The following is a 21,202-nucleotide window of genomic DNA, read 5'->3' as shown; positions in this document are numbered from 1 at the left end:
GAATCGTTACAATATATATCAAGTTTCCGCTCTTAGAACGGGGAGTTCTGTAATTTTTATTGTAGATTGGTTACAGGACAACAGGCAGGCAGCTTCATGAAGAAGCAATAACTGTTGGTGCAACTATTAGAAAATGGAATAAACTGAAGATGAGTGTCAGTCTCCCTCAGACTGAGGTTGAGTTAGACTTGTTTTATTTTTTTCAGTTTTCCTTTCCGTCTGTGACAAACAGCTTATTACATTTACCATGGACATCATAAATCTTGAGCAACACAGGAAGAAAAACATTAAACAAAGTTAAAAATACATCAGTAATTTAATGAAAACTGCAGCATGATAGAATTGGGGTGCAAATGCAGACCTTAATATAATCAGCAATTGATTACAGATGTTTTGGGCAGGCACCATCATCCCAAACTCATCTAGAGAAATTAAACAAATCACAAAGTAAACTATATATTGAGTATGCCTATTTGCCAATAAAATAATTTCACATAACACTGTACTATTAGAAGCAGGAGAAACTTGGTTGAAGAGAAGAGGTACATTTGCTTTGATGTGCTAGAAATATTTAAAAGGGTATTAGATAAAATTTTTGTGAAATCACTTCTAAATTTGTAATTGGAGTATACATAAATATATTTCCATTTGTGCTAGTGGGGGTGAGGTAGGAGCAGAAGAGAGCAGTTAGTGCTGTAGAGATTAAGATTGAATCATATAAGGTTAAATAAAGCTTATGATAGTCCAGAAAACCATCCTGCCACATCACTTTGTGATTGTGAACAAGTTGGGCATCTTATTATGCATTATTCAAAATATTAGAACAAAAGGGAAAAATTTTGTAATTTAGAAAATAAAGTCCTGGCTACGGAATGTGGGGAAGGAAATTACATTTCGTGTCAGAACGGGCTCGTATTCTAGAATTCATTTTTCAAGTCTCTGTCCTACACACTCCGGTACGGTAGGTGGCGGTATACACTGTAAGACAACATTGTCATTCCCCAAGAAAACATAAGGACTTGGAAGAAGAAGTTAAAACAGTTGGCGGCTGAACGCGGCAAAACTCTAGGCAACAAGACAGCGGAAGCGGTCTTTTGTACTCTGCCTCTTCAGTAGCTTTCTAGTTTGTACATCATCATCATGGAGGAACTGTTCAACAAAGTCTTACAGGTTCATGTGAAGCATAAGGACTGCGAGGAAAGGTAAGCAACTCCGCCCAGCTGAGCTCCTTTAGAACCGGTGTATATCTGATCCGTAATATACCTACGGGTGGTTAGTTGGATTATTCCATACTGGTTACAGATTCTCTAGAATAGGCTGAGATTCGTAGAAACCTGCAAACTACGGCCCCTGTGCTGTGTCTATCAGGCTGCCAAGTCTTCCAGTTCAGCATGTTTTAAAGAGACAGCAACCCTTCAGAGGTGGAAAATAGGATGATCTCAGTCTGCAAGAGCACAGAAATGTTATTAGCCACAGGTCATGTTCTGTTCTCATGCTTTCCTCCATCAAGCATCTTTAATGCTGCTCTTCCGATACACAGTCTGTTGCAGTCTGATGAATTCAGTTTGCTGTTCATTCTCTCCATAGCTCATCTTAAGGCTCAGTTTAACATACAATCCCATTGCAATTTTATACCTAACTAAATCAAGAAAACTGATAGTCATACTATAAAAACAACATAATACTGCTCTGACCTTTTTAAATAAACAAATAAATAAAAAAAATTGTACTTTCTAGTCAAAATAAATACCTCTAATCTTTGTCTTTAAGAAGAGAATCATAAAGGCTCTTCTAATTCTCACTGTCAGAAATCCACCATGTTAATGTTCACTCCATCTCACCAGTGCTACCAGGGCCCACTGTTAGAGCAGACATGTTATCAGGACACAGCACAAACTCAAGATAAATTTTTGCTGACAAAACCTTAATAAACTTGCAAATATTGTAAGCATGATTTGTAGGATGGCAAGAATCTTAGACCTCCACATATTCTTCTTAGCTGAACACCTTGTCTTCATCCAGCCCAACCTTACACCACAATGTCTGTATTAAAGTGTCATGGTTGATGAACTGTATGACCTTTCTATGGCTGTAAATATTACAGCTCTTAAAATGTGTACATATTAGAAATTTTAAATTCACATTTGTGACTGTATCCAAAATAGACCAGGGCGTATTTGCTAATTGTGGGGGAACACAATTAAGAGGAAATGCAATACTTTGGCGAGGAAACGCAAAAGAAAATTTCCCCCATGTCCGCTAGGGGGTTCCGTAGCATGGCATGGCTGTGCCAGATTCACCGGTGGGGTTTTTTTCTTTTCTTTTTTTATACATTCATTCATATGCAATCTGACACAGAAGCTGCGGTATATGTCACTGAATCAGTGACGAATGTTTGTATTTGTATTAGTTTTTTGTTTGTCTGTTTTTGGTTCAAAATACAAATAATTAACTGTCAGTTTGACACAAAAGCTATGGCATACGTCAAAGAAGCTAGAAGTTACCGTATTAAGCTGTAGCTGGTACCCCATGCCAGGTTGCCGCAGGCTACTGGCTGGTCTGGCACCCCAAGGTGCCAATAGCCCTATTTTTTATGTATGTCGTATGTTTGTCCTTAACTTGATCTTTGTTAGCACATTAGCTCCACTTTAAACAAAACTAACTTTTAGCTGCATAAATATGAGTAAAAAAAAAATCATGTCTCTAGTCAAATCACAGACTGTTACATTGAATATTAGTACATTTTAACGTGTATTTTTTTCCATATTGGAAATATGCAAAGTTCATTGAGCAAGCTGTCTGTCGCAAAAAAAAAGACTAAAATCAGTTTTCAAAAGTATCAAAATAATTTTTGTTTCACTCTACGGAACATGTGTGATTACATAGAATTTTCTGTATTCAGCAAGTCAAACATATCTCCAACAATGACTTAGGAAAGCAAAAAATATCTTTACATTTAAAATAATTTGTTTTGTAGTTGTATTTTTAACAGCAAAAATTACTAAACAGTGACATCGACATCCAGCCATTTTGGATGTTGAAGTTACGACACAGGGGCGTACTGTCCAAATTCTCACATTTTTGCACTCAAACCCTTATGTGCACTTGACTGAGTCCACACTTCACAGAGGGGCGTAGGGTGCGCACTGAGCTTTGGGGCTGGGCCTATGAGGTCACGGCAGCCTGTGGCACCTTACAGCAGCTGTCATCGGACGTGCCACGATAGCTGCCAGTGCCACAATTTGTGCTTGATGTCTCACATATAATGGACATTGAAAATCCAATGAGGGGGTCAAATATGCTATTGGATGCTGACGCTTTGTTGTACATCACTTAACAAATATTGCAGTAATTTGCATTTGTTATGCTGGAAACAATATAGCGATGATGACTGCAATTTGATGCATCTACAACTTTAATCAGATTCTACTTACTCTTTAACTTGGCTTTATAGCCAAGCAAAGTCAGGTTAAAGATAACTGGGTAACTTGGTTTAATTTTACAGGAAAGCAAATGTCCGTGTCACTATTGAGCTGTCAACTACTCCAGTTCACAGAAGGGTGAGTGGAGCTTTTCATGAACTGTCCCAATAACTTATTGTGAAAGTGCAGCACACAAAGATGGACAGTATGCCTAAGCAACATTTATTCATCACTTTACCTGCTTAAATGTTGTATTAATTAATTTATTTCTCTTTTGTCAAATATTAGGATCTTCTAGTAAAGTTAACTGATGATGCAGACCCATATTTTCTTTTCACCCTTCCTATATCAGAAGAAGACTTCCAAAGGTTTGTATTTTCTAAAGAATATCAGATTGTGTTTAAAATTGAAATCAGATTATTTTTTGTTGCTTTTTGTGTGTTTGAGTAGTTTGAAAGTGCAGCAGGGCCTGTTGATAGACTTTGCATCATTTCCTCAGAAGTTTATTGACCTGCTTAACCTGTGTAACTTGGAGCAAGACTCGGACAATCCCAGGTATGAACAAATGCTTTTCACCATGAAATCCAGTCAAATAATACAAATATAATGTAATTGTAAAAATAATCAATATTTTTGTCAGTCATTTTAGAATCCTTTCTGAAATATACAGGTTTCCTAACCTGTATATTATGTTGATTCATATTTATTTGAAGTATATATATACAGTATATAATGTACTGTATATGTATGCATGTATGTACTGTATGTATGTATTGATGGTTTTGGTTTACCAAAACCATCAAATCCTGGCCCGAGGATGCGACACAGCAGCTGCAGGACTGTTTCGTCAGGACAAACTGGGATGTTTTTGAACACCAGGACCTGGAGGTTTTTACGGACAGTGTACTGTGCTATATCAAGAACTGTATTGACACTGGATGACTCAGGAGGTCCAGCGACTGCTAAAGACCAGGAATGCCGCCTTCAGGTCTGGGGACAGGACCGTCTACAGTACAGCCTGAGCTAACTTGAAGAGCGGCATCAGAATGGCTAAGTCTGACTACAGGAGGAGGATAGAGGGCTACCTTGACAGCAACAACAGCAGGCAGGTGTGGCAGGGAATCCAGCATCTCACCAACTACAGGACCAACCTCGCAGCTGCGGAAGGCGACGCCACGCTGGCAGAGGAGCTGAACCTCTTCTTTGCCCACTTTGAGGTGAAGCCAACAGAGGCAGCCTCACTACACCAAGTGACCCACAACACCACACCCCTCGTTGTAGAGGAACACGAGGTGAGGCGCACACTGCGGGCTGTCAACCCAAGGAAGGCTGCTGGACCTGATGGCGTCCCTGGACGTGTCTTGAAAGTCTGCGCCGATCAGCTGGCTGGAGTCTTCACCAGGATCTTCAACCAGTCCCTAGCCCTGTCTACAGTCCCATCCTGCCTGAAATCTTCCACCATAGTCCCCATACCCAAGAAACCTCACATCTCCTGCCTCAACGACTACCGGCCAGTGGCACTAACCCCTGTGGTGACGAAGTGTTTTGAAAAACTGGTCCGGGGTCACATCACAGCACTTCTCCCTCCTGGCTTTGACCACCACCAGTTCGCCTACAGAGCCAACAGATCCACAGAGGACGCTGTGATCACGGCCCTCCATGCTGCTCTGTCACATCTGGAGCAGCAGGGGAGCTATGTGTGGATGCTCTTTGTGGACTACAGTCTTTGTGGACTACAGACTGGGAGGACTGGGAGACCTCCCAGTCTCCCTCACAGACCTCCCAGTCTGTGAGGGAGGTCCACCTACCTCACAGACTGGTGGACAAATTGGGGGACCTGGGCCTCCCTCACTCCACCTGCATGTGGATTCTGAGCTTACTGACCAACCGACAGCAGAGATTTAGGGTGGGAAAACATACATCCACTGCCCTCAGCCTTAGTACTGGCTCTCCACAGGGCTGTGTGCTGAGCCCCCTGCTCTATTGTCTGTACACATACGACTGCACCTCTGCCCACCACAGCAACACCATCATCAAGTTTGCTGATGACACCACAGTGGTGGGGCTCATCTCAGGAGGCGACGAGTCCGCCTACAGGGGTGAGGTGGAGCAGCTGGTGGTGTGGTGTAGGGAGAACAATCTGCTCCTCAACAACTCAAAGACAAAAGAACTCATAATAGATTACAGGAGGAATAAAACGGACATTACACCACTAACCATTAGGGGAAAATGTGTGGAGAGGGTAGCTGATTTCCGTTTCCTGGGGGTCCACATTGAGCAGGGCCTCACATGGAACATGAACACCTTCGAGCTGATAAAAAAGGCCCAGCAAAGACTGAACTTCCTGAGGGTTCTCAGGAGGAACAACATCAAGGAGAAGCTGCTGGTGTCCTTCTACAAGTGCTCCATAGAGAGCATACTGACCTACTGTATCTGCGTATGGTATAACAGCAGCACTAGGGCTCAAAGGAAAGCTCTCCAAAGGGTTGTGAATACAGCCCAAAAAATCATTAGCTGCCCTCTCCCCTCACTGGAGGACCTGCACAGCGACCGCTGTCTAAGAAAAGCACAACACATCACAAAGGACACTTCTCACCCCGGACCTTCTCTGTTCACACTGCTGCCTTCAGGCAGAAGATACAGAGCAACCAGAACAAGAACCAACCGTCTCAGAGACAGTTTCTACCCGATAGCAATAACAAAACTAAATGCAATCAAAAACAACCATTAATCATCATAAATGATGTATGTGAGAATATGGCTGTTCTTATTTATTAGTTTTTTTTTTACCAGTTATTTGTTAATTCTTACATTGTGTGTGAATTGTGAGACAGTTATTTTTTGTTTTTAAGCATATGCACTGACCAATGGCACCTTTTAAATTTTGTTGTCCTTGTGACAATGACAATAAAGATTTATCTTATCTTATCATAGACTGTAAACCTGGAATGTTGTCTGAAGCTTTTTGTGGTCAAGGTTTTGCAGGTCTACCTGAATGTGGCTTGGTTTCATTGGAATTCCACATTTTTTACTTTTTTACTCTATGTAAATGTGGACGCAGAATTTTTTTGCCTTTGATGGTATTTTCAATAAATTAAATAATCACCATTTAGTAATGATCATTATTATTTATCCAGTATTTTCTGATGTATGTTCACAGGTTTCTCCTTCATTTGACATGCCAGTCTACAATGGTGGAGGGCTGTGCCACCTTCAGCGTAGTAGAGACAAATGCTTTCAAACACCTGAACCACTTATCTCTACGGCTTATTCAAGGCTCAAACAAAGAAGTGAAAGAATATTTGGCAGCCTGTCTGGCGTCTTTGAAGGTTAGCTCACACGCCATTGTTTCACTGTTCTGTGTCACAGAACTCTGCAGTGAGATCCGGGCTGGGTCTTGTTGTCAACTTTACTTTTCTGCTGTTACTGGTCGAAACAAGATGTGAAAATTGGCAGCACTGTAGATGGTTTGATGATGCCAGATTCTTCTCTGAAATTGCATTCATAAATACAGTGTGCCATCTTGGTTTATAGAGGTTTGTGGAGCATAGATTAAATGTCCAGTACTGTTTAAGTCACATAAAATGCAAACATAGAGCCACATGTACATTACAACAGCTGATCAATTTAAACATTTCCACACAGGTTAGATCTATTTAATTATTTTATTGCATGAAAAGATCTGTTTCCTTTTCTACTAAAATTGAATAGTAATACAGTTGTAATTATTATTACTTAGTATGAAAGCACCATAGAAGACAAATAAACATGTTACTTTGCTGCCAGAAGCTGACAATAAATTCTATACATTATAAGTAGTTTTATGTTCAGTGTTAGGATTGTCGATATGATGATCTGAGAGGCCAGAAGCCGACATTATATTTTATCAGGAACATTCCACTCTCTAATGTTTTGCACTCCTGCTTAGACTCAGAAGTTTTTCTTCCTGTTTTTTCTTCAACTTAAAATAAAATGTAAAGTCTTTTAGCCAGGATGAAATGGTTTGTGGTTTTAATGATTACCATGATATTAATAAATATCAAATAAACATTACTATGTTTATTTGAAAATAAAATGACCATTTAAACTATATTTAGTCCGGCCCACATTTGGTAGTGAAAATATCAGGCGTCTGCCAACTGTTAGGTTGGCAGACGCCTGAGTCCAGCATTGTTTCAAACCAGAGCACATAAAGACTTTAATATGTTGAACTTAGTGTGCAAAGCAACGTTTTGTAGGGCGACTTTAAAAAGTGACATCAAAACAGAACTGAGAGGACTTCCAGATAATCACTAAACTCTGCTGTTAGGGAGCATTAAGGTCTTCTACAGCTACAGACAGATGGGCCAAACCAGAACTTTATATTAGAAAATGCATCTCTCAACAACAGTAAGGCAGTTCATAGTCAATATAATTGGTATTTTTTGTTTGTTTTTATTGAAGCGAACTGAAAATATTCTGAACCGGGATTGCTGTTCACCACTACATCTCTAATGTTTAGTGACTATGCTTTCTGATTGTCCATCAGACAATGAATGAGACATATTTTCTTACACACATCAAAGCAGCCACAAGCAGAAGGCAGTGAAAGTGAGGCACGGCGATTTAAGCCATATTAGAAAAAATTTGGATCTTCAAACTCTACGTGGAAGGCTTTTTGAAACTGGTTTGTCCTCACAGCATGCAGAGGGAAACTACAGGAGCTGCTTATGGCAACAAATTTCCTTAAAAAGTTTGAAAAAATGTAGAAAACTGTTAGAATTTGGTTAAAACATTTTTTGTCATAAATTACACCGTGTTCCAAATTATTATGCAAATTGGATTTAAGTCTCATAAAGATTAATTTTTTTGTCGTGCTTTTAAATTTATAGATGGTATTGTGTGTCAGGGCTCTTTGAATCACTATAATTAATTTCAGATAGCTGGGTTGATAAGTTTGTCTGGTGAGCTCAATTAAAGGAAGTAGAAGGATGTTCCACATTATTAAGCAGGCCACAGGTTTCAAGCAATATGGGAAAGAGAGGATCTCTGCTGACGAAAATCATCAGATAGTGTAGTGCCGTATGACAAGATATGAAAACATTAGATTTTTAACGAAAACTGAAGCGTTATCGTACTGTGAAGAGATTTGTGGCTGATCAGAACAAAGATAGGTTTGTACAGTTAAAGGCATAATGAGGAAGGTTTCTGTTAGACAAATTCATTAGATTAAGAGAGCAGCTGTTAAAATGCCCTTACAAAGTAGCAAAAAGTTATTTAAAGCTGCTGGTGCCTCTGGAACCTCAAGGTGGAGGATCCTCCAGAGGCTTGCAGTGCATGAACCTACTATTGGGCCACCACTAACCAGAGCTCACAAGCAGAAGCGGTGGCAGTGGGCCCAGCCGTACATGAAGATACATTTTCAAACAGACTTGTTCACTAATGACTGCTGTGCAACCCTGGATGGTCCAGATGGACGCAGTAGTGGATTGGTGGTGGATGGTCACCACCAATTCCAAGGAGGTGGTGGAGTCATTTTTTGGGCCGAAATCATGGGGAAAGAGCTGGTCGACCCCTTCAGAGTCCCTGAAGTTGTGAAAATGACCTTAGCAAAGTATATGGACTTTCTGACTGATCACTTTCTTTTATGGTTCAAAAAGAAGAGCCGTACCTTCAGTAGCAAAATCATCTTCATGCATGATAATGCACCATCTCATGCTGCAAGGAATACCACTGTGTCATTGGCTGCTATGGGCATAAAAGGGGAGAAACTCATGGTGTGGTCACCATCCTCCTCTGACCTCTGACCTCAACCCTATTGAGAACCTTTGGAGTTTCCTCAAGCAGAAGATCTGAGGGTGGAATGCAGTTTATATCAAAACAGCAGCTCTGGGAAGGTATTCTGACATCCTGCAAAGAAATTCAAGCAGAAACTTTCCACAAACTCACAAGTTCAATGGATGCAAGAATTATGCTGTGATATCAAAGAAGGGGTCCCATGTTAACATGTAACTCGGTCTGTTAAGATGTTTTTGATTGAAATAGCTTTTGATTTTAGTACATGTGACCACTTAATGCTGCACATTCAAAGAATGACCATTTGCAGTTCTTTATAATCCATAAAATGTTTAGAAAATCTGCTGTGCATAATAATTTGGAACAGTGCATTGTGAGTTTTTTTATTTTTGAAAAAAATATTGTTCTCATGGGGAGCTTTGTTCAGTAAAATTTGATTTATACTGTAATAGTTCATAACTTGAAAATTATACTGACCGTCATTTGTATTGAGCATTTAAGAAAATCTGAGAAAATATCACTTGCATCATAATTTGGAACACGGTGTATAGTGGATTATCTTTTTTCCTGAAGAGCTGTGGAGCTATGAAGGATTTGGGGAAAGTTTTTGATTTTGAAAAAATGGTTTTGTTAGAATTATTTGTGTTCTATTTTGTCATTGCTTGCCTCTGGTTACAGAGCAAATCTTTGTTCTAAATATTGAAAAAAATAATTTCTTTTGTTCTGTCCAAAAGAGTAAGATATACACTGTTTTGATTTCTGTTCCATCTAAATATGCCAATCTACATCATTGTATAAGAATGTTTAACCCTAATCTAGCCATTTACTTCTGGAGCTTGTCACTTGGAAATGAATGAACACTTTGCAGAGAAGACATTAATGTGATACAATAGTACTGATGAGTCTTGTTTTCTCAATGTTTCAGGCAGAAAAGCAGGCTTTAGACAGGAAGCTCAAGGAGACTGAAGATGATTTGTCTAGGCAGCTGAGTTACACTCAGCAGGTGAGTGAATGAGTTTGACCCTACAAACACAAAAATCCACCACCAGTGTATAGATATAGTTCAGCTTCCTGCTAGATCTCTGACCACATGCTCAGAGCTGTGAGTGTCCTAACCTGCCACCAACAAAATAATACTCATATCTTTGTCTGTTATGACCATTCTTAATATTGATTTATATTAGTATTTCCACTGTGTCTCCAGCATTGTGGTCAAGTACACTCATTGTGAGTTTTAACAAGTAGAAACCAGCAGACATAACATGGAATTTATTGATTAAAAAAAAACGTCTTGTCTGTATTGATCTCATGCAATATTCTAATTGCATAACTGAATTTTGTAAGCCCTAATCATCAAAATTACGAGAAACGAGGCATGGGAATATTTCTCTTCATGTGTAATGAATCTACATTATATAAGTTTCACTTTCTGAAATGAGTGACAACATATGTTGAATATTTGATGATAGTTTAATTTTTGGAGCCACACTTATAAAGTACACTGAAACTGTTATGTGTAGAATGTGTCAGATTATTGCTGTAGCCTTTTAGAAGCAGAGCCAAAATTATTTACCAATGGATGTGTGCTCTCTTCTAGACTCTGTCTGAAAAGACTAAAGAGCTGGAGAAACTGCGGTCAGAGTGGACGAATAAGACCAGCTCGCTTTCTAGCCGTCATTCTGAGGAGTTGCAGTTGGAGAGGGAGAAAATTTTAGAGGTAAGACTCAGTTCCTTGTTTTCAAGTAAAGAATTTAAAATTCAACACCTAAGATCAGCAAAAGACAGGTACGCTGAGCTCTGGAAAACCACAACAGCTGGAGGCAGGTAGGCACTAGGCTGCTGTAACCGCTGCCAAAATAACACTGGTGGCTCTTTTGGTAAATATAGGGAGGAAAACTTAAAGCTAACAGTTTATTATCTGGGCTGCAAAGATCACATTTCACTGCAACATGTCCTGGACCACTATTAGTTGTTCACATGCACTGCTAATCCACCTCCTTTCCTATTGTCTCTGTCTGCCTGTATAGTTAGAAAGCCTGGCAGAGAGATGTTGGAGACATAAATATCATGCAGCCATGTCTCAGTGAAACACAACCACATTATTCAATGACACATAACATGCATTCAAGAATTGATAATGTGATTATGAACAAGTGGGACCTTCATAAAGTAATTAAGTGTGAAATCGGAGCTGCAGATATCTCGGATCACTTTTCTATTCAGGTAAAATTAAACTTAAATAGTAGGAGGAAAGACACAGTTTGGAAATTAAACATTGGCATTCTGAACCAGAAAGAAATAAAAGAACAAATAAAAAATGAAATAAAACTATGTAAAAAAAATTACAATGAAGGAATGAGTCCAATAGACTTATGGGATACATGTAAATCAGTGATCAGAGGGAAACTGATAGCTGTAGCCTCAAAGCACTGTCAGAGAAAAAGAGTCTTGTATCTCAATTTGGTGGGAAAATTAAATATTCTCGAGATAGGATTTCAAACAACCCACAATATTCAGCTTCTTAAAGAAAATAAAAATATTTAAAAAGAAATAAACAACCCTCTGAAAGCGGAGCTCCAGAAAAAAATTCTGATATCTAAAACAAAACTATTATGAACAGGGAGCTAAGGCAAACAGATTGCTGGTAAGGGAACTCAGAAAGCAGCAAATACCATACATAAGATTAGAACCCCCCCCACAAATCACTTACAGTATAATCAGGGAGATAACTTTAGAAAGTACCAAAACAGCCATCTTCCTCAAAAGATAGTGAAAAAAAACACATTTCTTAATTCTCTGGACTTGCCTACAGTTGGAGTTGAACAAAATAGGAGACTGACAGCCCCGATAACATATGAAGAGATGTCAAGTGCCATATGGAGATTTAAAGCTAAAAAAATCTCCTGGAAGCTACAGGTTAATCTCTGAATGGTACAGGACCTTTAAGAAGACATGATACACATATTGCTGTTATCATTCAACTTTTAGTTACTCACTCCTAACTCTGCCCTTTCTGCAAGCATCCTAGAAAGAGGTTTGGCTTTCAGTTTTACATTGATGTCTTCCCTACTCTACGACATTTCAACGTCTTCAGCCATATTCAGTGTTGTGGTTCGACAGACTAGTAAGGTCACTTAACAGGTTAAACACTTAACATTCTCAGAGACTGACCTTGTTGGTCCAGGTGTTGTATCCCTGCAGAGTAATTTGTAGCACCAGAGAGAACAAATGAGTTTTGCTTACATCTTGTCTGTCTCATAGTGTGAGACAGACAAGAATGGAATGATGAAGAGGAAGACTTTTAGGTCTTTGGGCTCATACTTCAGGAGTCACCAGACCCCTGTAGTTAGGCCTGTCACCATAGCAAATTTTGCTCAACGATTAATTGTCTCAAAAATTATTGCGATAAACGATAATATTGTTTGAAGACCTTATTACACTGATTTAATGGAAATGACGTAATAATGCATGTGATTTCCTGCCAAAGATAGATACACTTTATTTTCAAAAGAATATTTAACACTGGAACTGATAAACAAAATAAACAAAACAACCAAAAATAAAATGAATTCTCAGTCTCCATTAACAAAAAACTCACTTGAAAAAAAACAACTAAACAACATAAAGCCAAAGTGGAAATAAATACTGCATTCAACCAAAAGAGTGCAGATTATGAAGTCTGTATATTATGTTGCCCTTCAGTAATAATCAGATTATTACATCCACTACCTGATGCAATAGTTCACACTACATGATTTTTGCTCCTATTTTTCCCCTTACAACAATCTTAAAACGTTGGTCTTTCTAAGATTGTGTGGTGTGTTACGGTAGATCGTCGTTGCTGCTCCGATCTACATCAGGGGTTTTCCCCGACTGGGATCTTTAACGCAGCCTGTTGAATGTGACAGGTAGCCAATCAGAAAGCGAGGATTCTCCTCCGCGCTTTCTGAGGGGAAATTACAGAGGGGAATCCCAAACAGCTGACAGGGCGCAACCCGAAGTCCAGCAGACATGGAGATGATATGTGGAAACAACATTAATGTTTATTCAACATTTTGTGCAAAGAATATAGAAATGACAAGAGGAGGAATTGGAGCGAAATTGCTACCGCAGTTGATAAACCCGATAACTTTTCAGCTGTTCTTCGTTAACGTGACATAAATAGGTTGTAATGATTTTCATTCAGTCAGGACTGACACTAGCCACATGCATTGCAGGCAGATTGTAGTAAAGCATTGATTAATGCCCGGTTTTAAAATTAGTTCACTGAACTTGTAGCCATTATTTTGTGCCCATTGTTGACACCACACGGCAGGATCGAACCCGATCGAACAGTTATACCTAGGATTAATGTCGGCTAATGTGTGATCTGTCAGGTTTTGAACATGGGCCGACAATCAGCTGACAGCTCAATGAGGAAGGGAGGGTCAGTGGAGAGCACTGGAGTTGAGCCTTTTTTCATTTGGTGTCATCAACAGAAAGAGAAAAAGGCCGGAAGAGACGATAATGCCGATAATTAAGTCGATAGTTTTAATTTATCTTACGATTAATTGATTTACCGTTTATCGCTACAGGCCTACCTGTAGTCTTAGAACATTGACCATTAACACTCTCAGAATAGTCAATCTCACTAAAGAAGATGCCCTTTTCTTGATATAAAATGGAGCCACTGAAGAGAAACTCAAATTGGAGAAACAATTTGCGTTTCTGTAGCATGTTTAGGTATTTTTGAGCATTTTCAGGCATTTTGAGGCTTTATGAAAAATTTTTAACATTTAAAGTTGAAAGAGTCAAGCCTATTATTGCTTTGCCTGTTCTCCAAGAGTTTGAGGTAAAATCGAATGATGTTTGTCTTTGTTCTGTTAGTTGCAGAGCAGATTTCAACATGAGACTGAGCAACTGCGTCAGGAGCTGGAGACTGCTCATAGGAAGAGCTCACAGCAGCTCCAAAGCAGAGTGACTGAGCTGGAGACTTCCTGCAGGGAGCAGACTGAGAGGAAGTATAAGAACGAGTCCATCATCCGAGACCTAAAAATCAAACTATCTGGTTCGGAAGAGGTAGGTGATGGGGCTGTGGCCTTCTGCTGCTTTTACACTTCACATGTTTAAAATCCCAGTCATAGGTTGCATTGTCTGGCTTTTGTCTTGAAGTAGCTTTCTGCTGTGTGAGCGCAATGTTTTATAAGTGGATGTTTCTTGTGACGTGCCACTTTCAGCTTTTGGCTGTACATAGATTTTCAGTATAGATCCTAAGCAATGTTTTCTGATGACACCCCTTGTGTGGGCAGGTAGCAAACTCCATCTGCCCCCACAAGAAGATTGCGACATATAGTAATTGTAGGTGTTCACAGTTAATGTTGTTGATTTTATTAGCCTTTTTAAGTAATGCCAAGTCACACTCTGTCACCGACGCTCATATGCGCTGAATCAGGCGCGTTTGTATTCAGGTGAATACAAGCTTCCGCTAGTAGACAGAAAGGCCAAAGAAAGACAGTTGCAAGGCAATGATATCAGCGTGTTTTAACCCTCTTGTGGTCATCGCACGACATCGCTCAGGAGGAGCGCAGCAAATGTCATGGTCGGACAGTGGGGAAGCAGTGTGTGTGTGATGGGACAGGGGGGTTTGTAGTTGTCCTGTCTGTCTGTCATTTTCTGAAACCACACAAAAAAAAACCTTTTAAAAGCGTAAACTGGGTCAGTACAATCCCGCCGGACTGCGCACAGAGTAAAAATTTGTCCCAGAGGTCATCTCTGTTATTTTTTTATTTTTGCTTAGACCCTCTTTCTCATCAGGTCAGCCTCCTGCTGTGATTAACAAGCAAAAGCAGCTGCTGTGGATAATCTGATTGATTGGTGAAGGAGTGAAACAAAATTAACATTTATATTTGAACTTTTGTATGAAGTCAACTCTGAGAATATTTCTGTTATTTTCATAAGAAAAGAACACGCTCCTTTTTGAAACCAGAAAACTTTCCATGACATTCATTGACTCTCATACATTCATTGGTTGAAGCGTTGTTATCTAAAGCTGTTTTCTGTTTATGTGTGCAGGAATGCCAGCATTTAAAGCAGCAGGTCCTGAGTCTCAGGAGGGAGAACAGCACTCTTGACACAGAGGTCCATGAAAAGGAGCGTGTAGTGAGCCAGCTGCAGGTCAGAGTGGCTGTTCTGGAGCAGGAGGTCAAAGATAAGGAGATGGTGATGTACCGCACCAAGGAGGTGTTGGAGGCCACTCAGCAGCAGAAGGTTGGAGCTAGTTCTTCCCTAGTGTTTCCACAGTCATGTTTGTGGGTCAGCTGAGGTCATAATAAATATTCTTGGTTCTCTAAGCAACTTTTATTTTAGTGTCGTTTTCATTTTTTCACTTGCATAATAGATTTCCGTTTATATTCAAGAACTGAAATGTGTAGATTTGCTTTCGCCCTGGTCTGGTCTTCATGTTGTGTTTCTTTATGAAGCCCTAGCTTTTTCTGAAGGGAACTAAGAGAATATATCATATCATCTAATTATTAAACTCTGTGTATCTGAATCTCATGTTTGTTCACAAACACTATAAGGTGTCCTTATCAGAGCCCTGATGCATTGATTTCCCATTTCAACCACTGAATAAAGATGAAATTCTGGGAGGGGTTTCATTACTTTCTCACATATTTACTCACATTTTCTATTATCAGAATCTGTGATTTTTTTCAGACATATTTTAACTTTTTAATCTATGTTGTAGGAATCAGTGGAGGAAAGTGCAGAAAATAAGGAAGTTCAGTTGAGAAAACTTGAAGCAACAGTGAAATCGCTGTCAGAAGAGCTGCTAAAGGTTTGTAAAAGCTCACCATTGTCATGCCACCCCTTGAACAGAACATGTCACCTAAGACATATCAAGTTATCAGTGACAGCATGGGTTACTAGAACACAGACAAGGTGTTTTGTTTCCTCTTAGCTCTTTTTTTTAGTATTTCTGGTGGGAAAAACTATTGTGGATATTGAAAGATTTATTTTAATCTACTAGTTGTCTGTTATCAAATGGATAAGTAGGGTTATCATCCTCGTATGAGTGCATGTACAGTCTAAGACCAAGAGGAAGACTGACTCTGATATGTTCAGTTGATGGTTATTCATTTTCTTACTAAAGAAAGTATTATGTAAAGTATTATGTAAAATCAACCTTTGTGAGCTTGGGGTGCCTGGGGTGTTGCCTTGATTCTTTCATGTATGTTTGAGGAATCCTTGAATCTCCCAAGTCAGGGGTGCCTAAACGCTTGTTCCCACAAAGCTCCTCTTCACAGCTACTTCTCTCTTCACAGTAGACAACGATTGTTTACAGTGTAGGCAATTTCCTGTAAACTTCGTGACATTGAACTAGCTAGAGCTGTAACGATTCCTCAAATGATTCGAGTAACTTGATTATTAAAATTCCTCAAGGAATTCTCAAAGCATCATTAAATTATGTTTTATTATTTAGCACACCATGTTCTGACCGGGTCATTATTTGCATTGCACAGCGCTCTCACTTCCGCCTATGAGTTGTTGATGAAAGCTAAGTGTTATTAGCATAACATCCCATTTTCAACTTTGGCCTGGGAGGATTTTATTGACTGATGATAATGTCTGGGTTTTTGTCATTTGGGGGACCAATAAGCACCCTTAAAATGGCTCAATTAATCGTAATCAATCGACAATCAAATACTTGATTACTAAAATATTTGTTTACAACAGCCCTAGAACTGCATTACATATGTCATGGGCAAATGTTAGCAACTGGATAACATTTTTTTTGTTTTTCTATTAGGCTAAAGACTGATTGTGATTTGTTCCAGTGTCCAATGTACATTTTTTTATTGTTTTAGGCTAATGGGATAATACAGAAACTGCAAGGAGAGGTTCGAGGTCTTGTTGGAAAAGTAAAGGTCAAAAATACTGTGACTGTGTCACAGGAAAAGGTTCTTCGAGAGACACAAGCTAAACTTGAAAGTGTTGACAAGGATCTACAGAGTACTCAGAGGCAGCTCCTCAGTAAGGAAGAGGAGGTATGTCTGATATGTTGTGTTTTTACTGAGCTTTCATGTGGTGTAGACATGTTATTAATTTTATTTCCCTCAAGCTTATTTTCACACCATGTAAGCTTTTATAAGTCTTTAATTTGGGGCATAGCAGTCAATTATTGTCTCCTTCACATTGTATGGGAACAAAAATAACTTTAAAGAATCAAAAATGTAGCAAAATGACTATTTTGAAATCATTTTTGGCACCAGTGATCTTCATTGAACAGTGAGTAGACAGGAGCTGTCAGACTGCCCTGGAGAAACTGTGGCTACTATCCAGTAGTTAGCTACCATCAATGCAGGTCATTTATGATAATGTTTTAGTAAGAGCAAATAGTGAGGGTAATGCCGAGAAGGCCTTCCAAACTCACACTTGCAGCTCATGACTAAAGATAAATTGTTAAAATATGAAAAATCTTGTTGAATTGTAATTACATTTTTTCCTATAGCATCAATTCATAACAAATATCGTCTTGATTCTTTACAAAAAAGTTATTTCAATTCAATCACACTGTCAGGGACCAAACAGTACAGCAGCACAGGTATTGAATTCAAAAAGTGGGTTTTTATTTACCCCAAAAATCTGAAAAACACAAAACGATAATAAATCCCAAAACACAATCTTTCCCCCATCCCTCCTCATATTGAAGCATGTGGTTGTCCAATGAGGCCATCAGCAGTACTTCAGGACCCTCAGCCCTTAGCCACACCTTTTGCCCGCCAGGAGTTAGAGGCCAAACACCCAGGTAACCAAAACAGAAAGAAGTATTATTACAACTTAAAAGTTGACTTAGCAGTGCTGATATGGGTACACTCCATATAAACATTGTAAGGTGTGATAGAAAAATGAATCAATAATACATTATATAGTAAGGAATACTTAAATTAATGACTACCAAGTAAACTAAAGTGAAACACAGTGGTGATGAGGTGTGGATCTTACCGTGTGACTTGCCATCGCACACATAAACATAAAATCAAGCACTTTATTTTAGAAGCCTGGCTTATTTAGAGAATATTTTAAAATCTCCTTGCATTATAAATGTAAGCGATTAATCTGAAAAATTTTGTATTTGTATATTACAGGTCAAAGAACTGAAGGAGCAGTTGGAAATGACTGTACAAAAGCTAAACGAAAGCAAAGAACTTTTAAAAACAAATGAAAATGGTAAGGAACCTGCTGCAGCGTCTTTTATCCCTTATTCAACAAGATTAATTATAGTTTTCCTTAGGAATCCAGGAATGCATCTCAGATTCTTGTATTGATATAGTACTTGAACACAGCCTGGAAGTTTTGTTAAACGTTTCCTCTACCTACATTCCCCAGAATGCTGTGTGGTTAATACTGATATAGTGTTATTGATTTATTATCCAGCCCTAAATAAAGTAATAATTTTCATCCATCCATTTTCTAACAGCCTTGTCCCTAGTGGGGTCAGGAGGGGTGCTGGTGTCTATCTCCAGCTAACGTTCCGGGCGAGAGGCAGGGTACATCCTGGACAGGTTGCCAGTCCAGGCTGCAAATAATAAGTCGCAAATAATTTTCTTCAGATGTTGGAAATTACGCTCAGCAGATGTGAGATCAAATAGCACCTGTTCTCTCTTGGTACTTAATCCGCAGGGGAGTCTCCATGGTAACCAAGTGCTGCACTTGACAGATGGTTAGCAGTAGTCTCCACAATCATGTGGAGTTTCTGCTCCTTGAGGTGCCACACATTCAGGAGCTGGCGCTCTGCCACAGGGACTGAAGGATGTGAGCCCCAGCTCACTGCGTCCAGCTAAACTCAGACATCTGGACGCAGCTTTAGTATGCTGCAGGAGGACTGGCAGCTTTTAGTACTCCATCCAGTTATCTGGAGGGGAAACATCAGCAGGAACATGTATAGGTGTCACTGGGATGAGGCTACATGCTGAGCTGCCCGGCCTCCGTCTCCTAACACCCCCTCACTCTGGGCTTCCTTCCCCTGCAGTTTGCCACTCATGTCTCCACTCAGTTATATATCTACTGTATAACATTAGTTACAGATTATTGAAAAAGAAAAAGAAACGTTTTACTTGAAGCAAGCGCCACAGTTGAACACTAAGCTTTATCAGTGAAGCATGGCTTCCAGTAAAAGGCCTGCACTCTGCTCAGCTCTAAACAATGAACTGATTCTTTTCAATGCCACTTCTTCTCCCTGCGTTTGCAGTTATAAACTGGCTTAATAAGCAGCTAAATGAAGTTCAACTATCCAAAAAGTTACTGCCTGCTGAACCTCTGGACACATCTCCAGGATTATCCACACTAACGGGACTCAGGGTACGAAGAGTTTTCCTCATAGGTTTTCAACTTTTTATAATTAACATCTTAACTCCAAACCAGCAAGCTCTTTTTATTTTGCACCTTCATCAATACTGTGACTTTAATACACATAATTGTATGTGTGTGTTTATGTACTTACTTCCAGGTGCAGTTTCATCCTCAGCCTGGTAAATCTGCTGTCTCATCAGACGTTACTCCTGCTGATCACAGAGTTCGGCTCACACTCAACAGACAGTTGTGAGTTCCGCTCAAAATACTTTTCACCCAGCCAATAACAAAACCTAAGCTTCTGTCACATTAAGCAAACTTATAAGCACAACTTATATTCATCTCAGGACCAAATCGCAGTTCACAGTCAGAATCGTATGACAGCATTAGGGCCATCTAAGAAAAAATAAAAACAGCAAGATTACAAGATCTTAATATTACAAGAACAAACTCATTGGAGAATAAAGTCGAAAGAAATAAAAAAAAAAGTTGTATATAGTCTATAGTCTTAATTTTACCAGAATAAAGTTATATTATGGTTTTATTTTTATTACCGTGGTCTTAGTTTTCAGTGGCCCTGCATCCTGTCGTGTGTACACACATTTTATCTCCATCATTTACAGAAGGTGACCATGTTGGTCTCCATGTGGACGAGGCTTAAGTCTCCTAGAGGAAACCAGATGTTTGAGGTTTGTCTTTTTAAAGCTGGTGTTTCCTCCTGTGGGCAGTGGAGACTCTGCTGGTCTGGATCCCAAGTACTTCAGCAACGGAGAGGATGGCATCTCAGCCTACTCTTTATCATCAAATGTTAGAGGTAAAACTGCTGAACATTTGCAAATTGAGCAGTTGTTAGTCTTTCCTTTGCTACATGTATTCTTCAGTGTAGTAATACTTTTAAATTAAACATACAGTATGTTAGGATTTTTGAAAAACTTTATTGAAACATCTCCATTCATGAATCTTTTTTTTTTTTTTTTAGAGTTAGCCCTGACAACAAAGCCTTCTGGGACCTCTGCATACTTCTCGTCATGAGGAGGCCAGCTCTTCCTCTGGTGTCATCCCATGGGTCTAAGAGGTTTCCATCATAAACAAAACCAACGCTGTACCTTTTTGTTTTAATTTTCCTAAGCTTTTTGCTCTTATTTGGGGTTCCTTTCCCATGTTATTGTTGTTCAACTTGTTTTTGTGACTCTTTGGCTTCAAATTAAACTTTTCAAAATGTTGATCTTTCTTACTTTAAATTCTATTTTCATTTTTGTTGTATCAGGAAGTCATTTCAGTTATTAACTTTAAGGGATGAATAAAAGGCTTAAATGTTATGGAGAATTTTAAGTCAAACATTAGCTGGAGGTTTGGTGTTATTGTGAATCAGTCATAGTAGATTTCCACCTACTTTTCTCATTTTCAGTTTTCAGTCCAAAGAGCACAAAGTCAAGTTTTTCTTTCCAACATACTGAATACTGAGGACACCAGCCATTGTCACTGCTGTCAAGCATGGTGTTGAAATGTTGACGCTCCTGAGCACAAATCAGACGGAGGTTTCCTGCTGTTGCAGACCTAGGTCAGGTCTCTGATGGGCACTGTTGACTTCAAACCAGCTCAGACTATTTTTAAGCATCTTCTACTCATACCTGTCATGCTCACTGCTTCCAAGGCTGTAAGTCAAGTTCAGAGAT

General features: G+C 39.2%; 1 protein-coding gene across 2 annotated transcripts; it reads left to right on the top strand.

The window, feature by feature from the left end:
- The first annotated feature begins 1,031 nt into the window (after positions 1-1,031).
- On the top strand, positions 1,032-20,749 carry sass6 (SAS-6 centriolar assembly protein). Of its 2 annotated transcripts, XM_023339294.1 has the most exons (16): positions 1,032-1,202; positions 3,506-3,560; positions 3,711-3,790; positions 3,873-3,977; positions 6,583-6,751; positions 10,123-10,200; positions 10,795-10,914; positions 14,064-14,255; positions 15,249-15,443; positions 15,922-16,011; positions 17,042-17,221; positions 18,323-18,404; positions 19,426-19,535; positions 19,684-19,775; positions 20,255-20,340; positions 20,506-20,749. In XM_023339294.1, the coding sequence occupies exons 1-16, from the start codon at positions 1,141-1,143 to the stop codon at positions 20,556-20,558; spliced, it is 1,749 nt and encodes a 582-aa protein (XP_023195062.1). In that variant the 5' UTR covers positions 1,032-1,140; the 3' UTR covers positions 20,559-20,749. The 2 variants fall into 2 exon arrangements, with proteins under 2 accessions (XP_023195062.1, XP_023195063.1); XM_023339295.1 differs by lacking the exons at positions 20,255-20,340; positions 20,506-20,749 and adding an exon at positions 20,150-20,246.
- Positions 20,750-21,202: the final 453 nt, after the last annotated feature.

Source organism: Xiphophorus maculatus, chromosome 9 (assembly GCF_002775205.1).
Source record: "Xiphophorus maculatus strain JP 163 A chromosome 9, X_maculatus-5.0-male, whole genome shotgun sequence".
Classification (NCBI taxonomy): Eukaryota; Metazoa; Chordata; class Actinopteri; order Cyprinodontiformes; family Poeciliidae; genus Xiphophorus; species Xiphophorus maculatus.
Note: the sequence above shows the minus strand (reverse complement) of the source record. Positions and strands in the feature narration are given on the sequence as shown.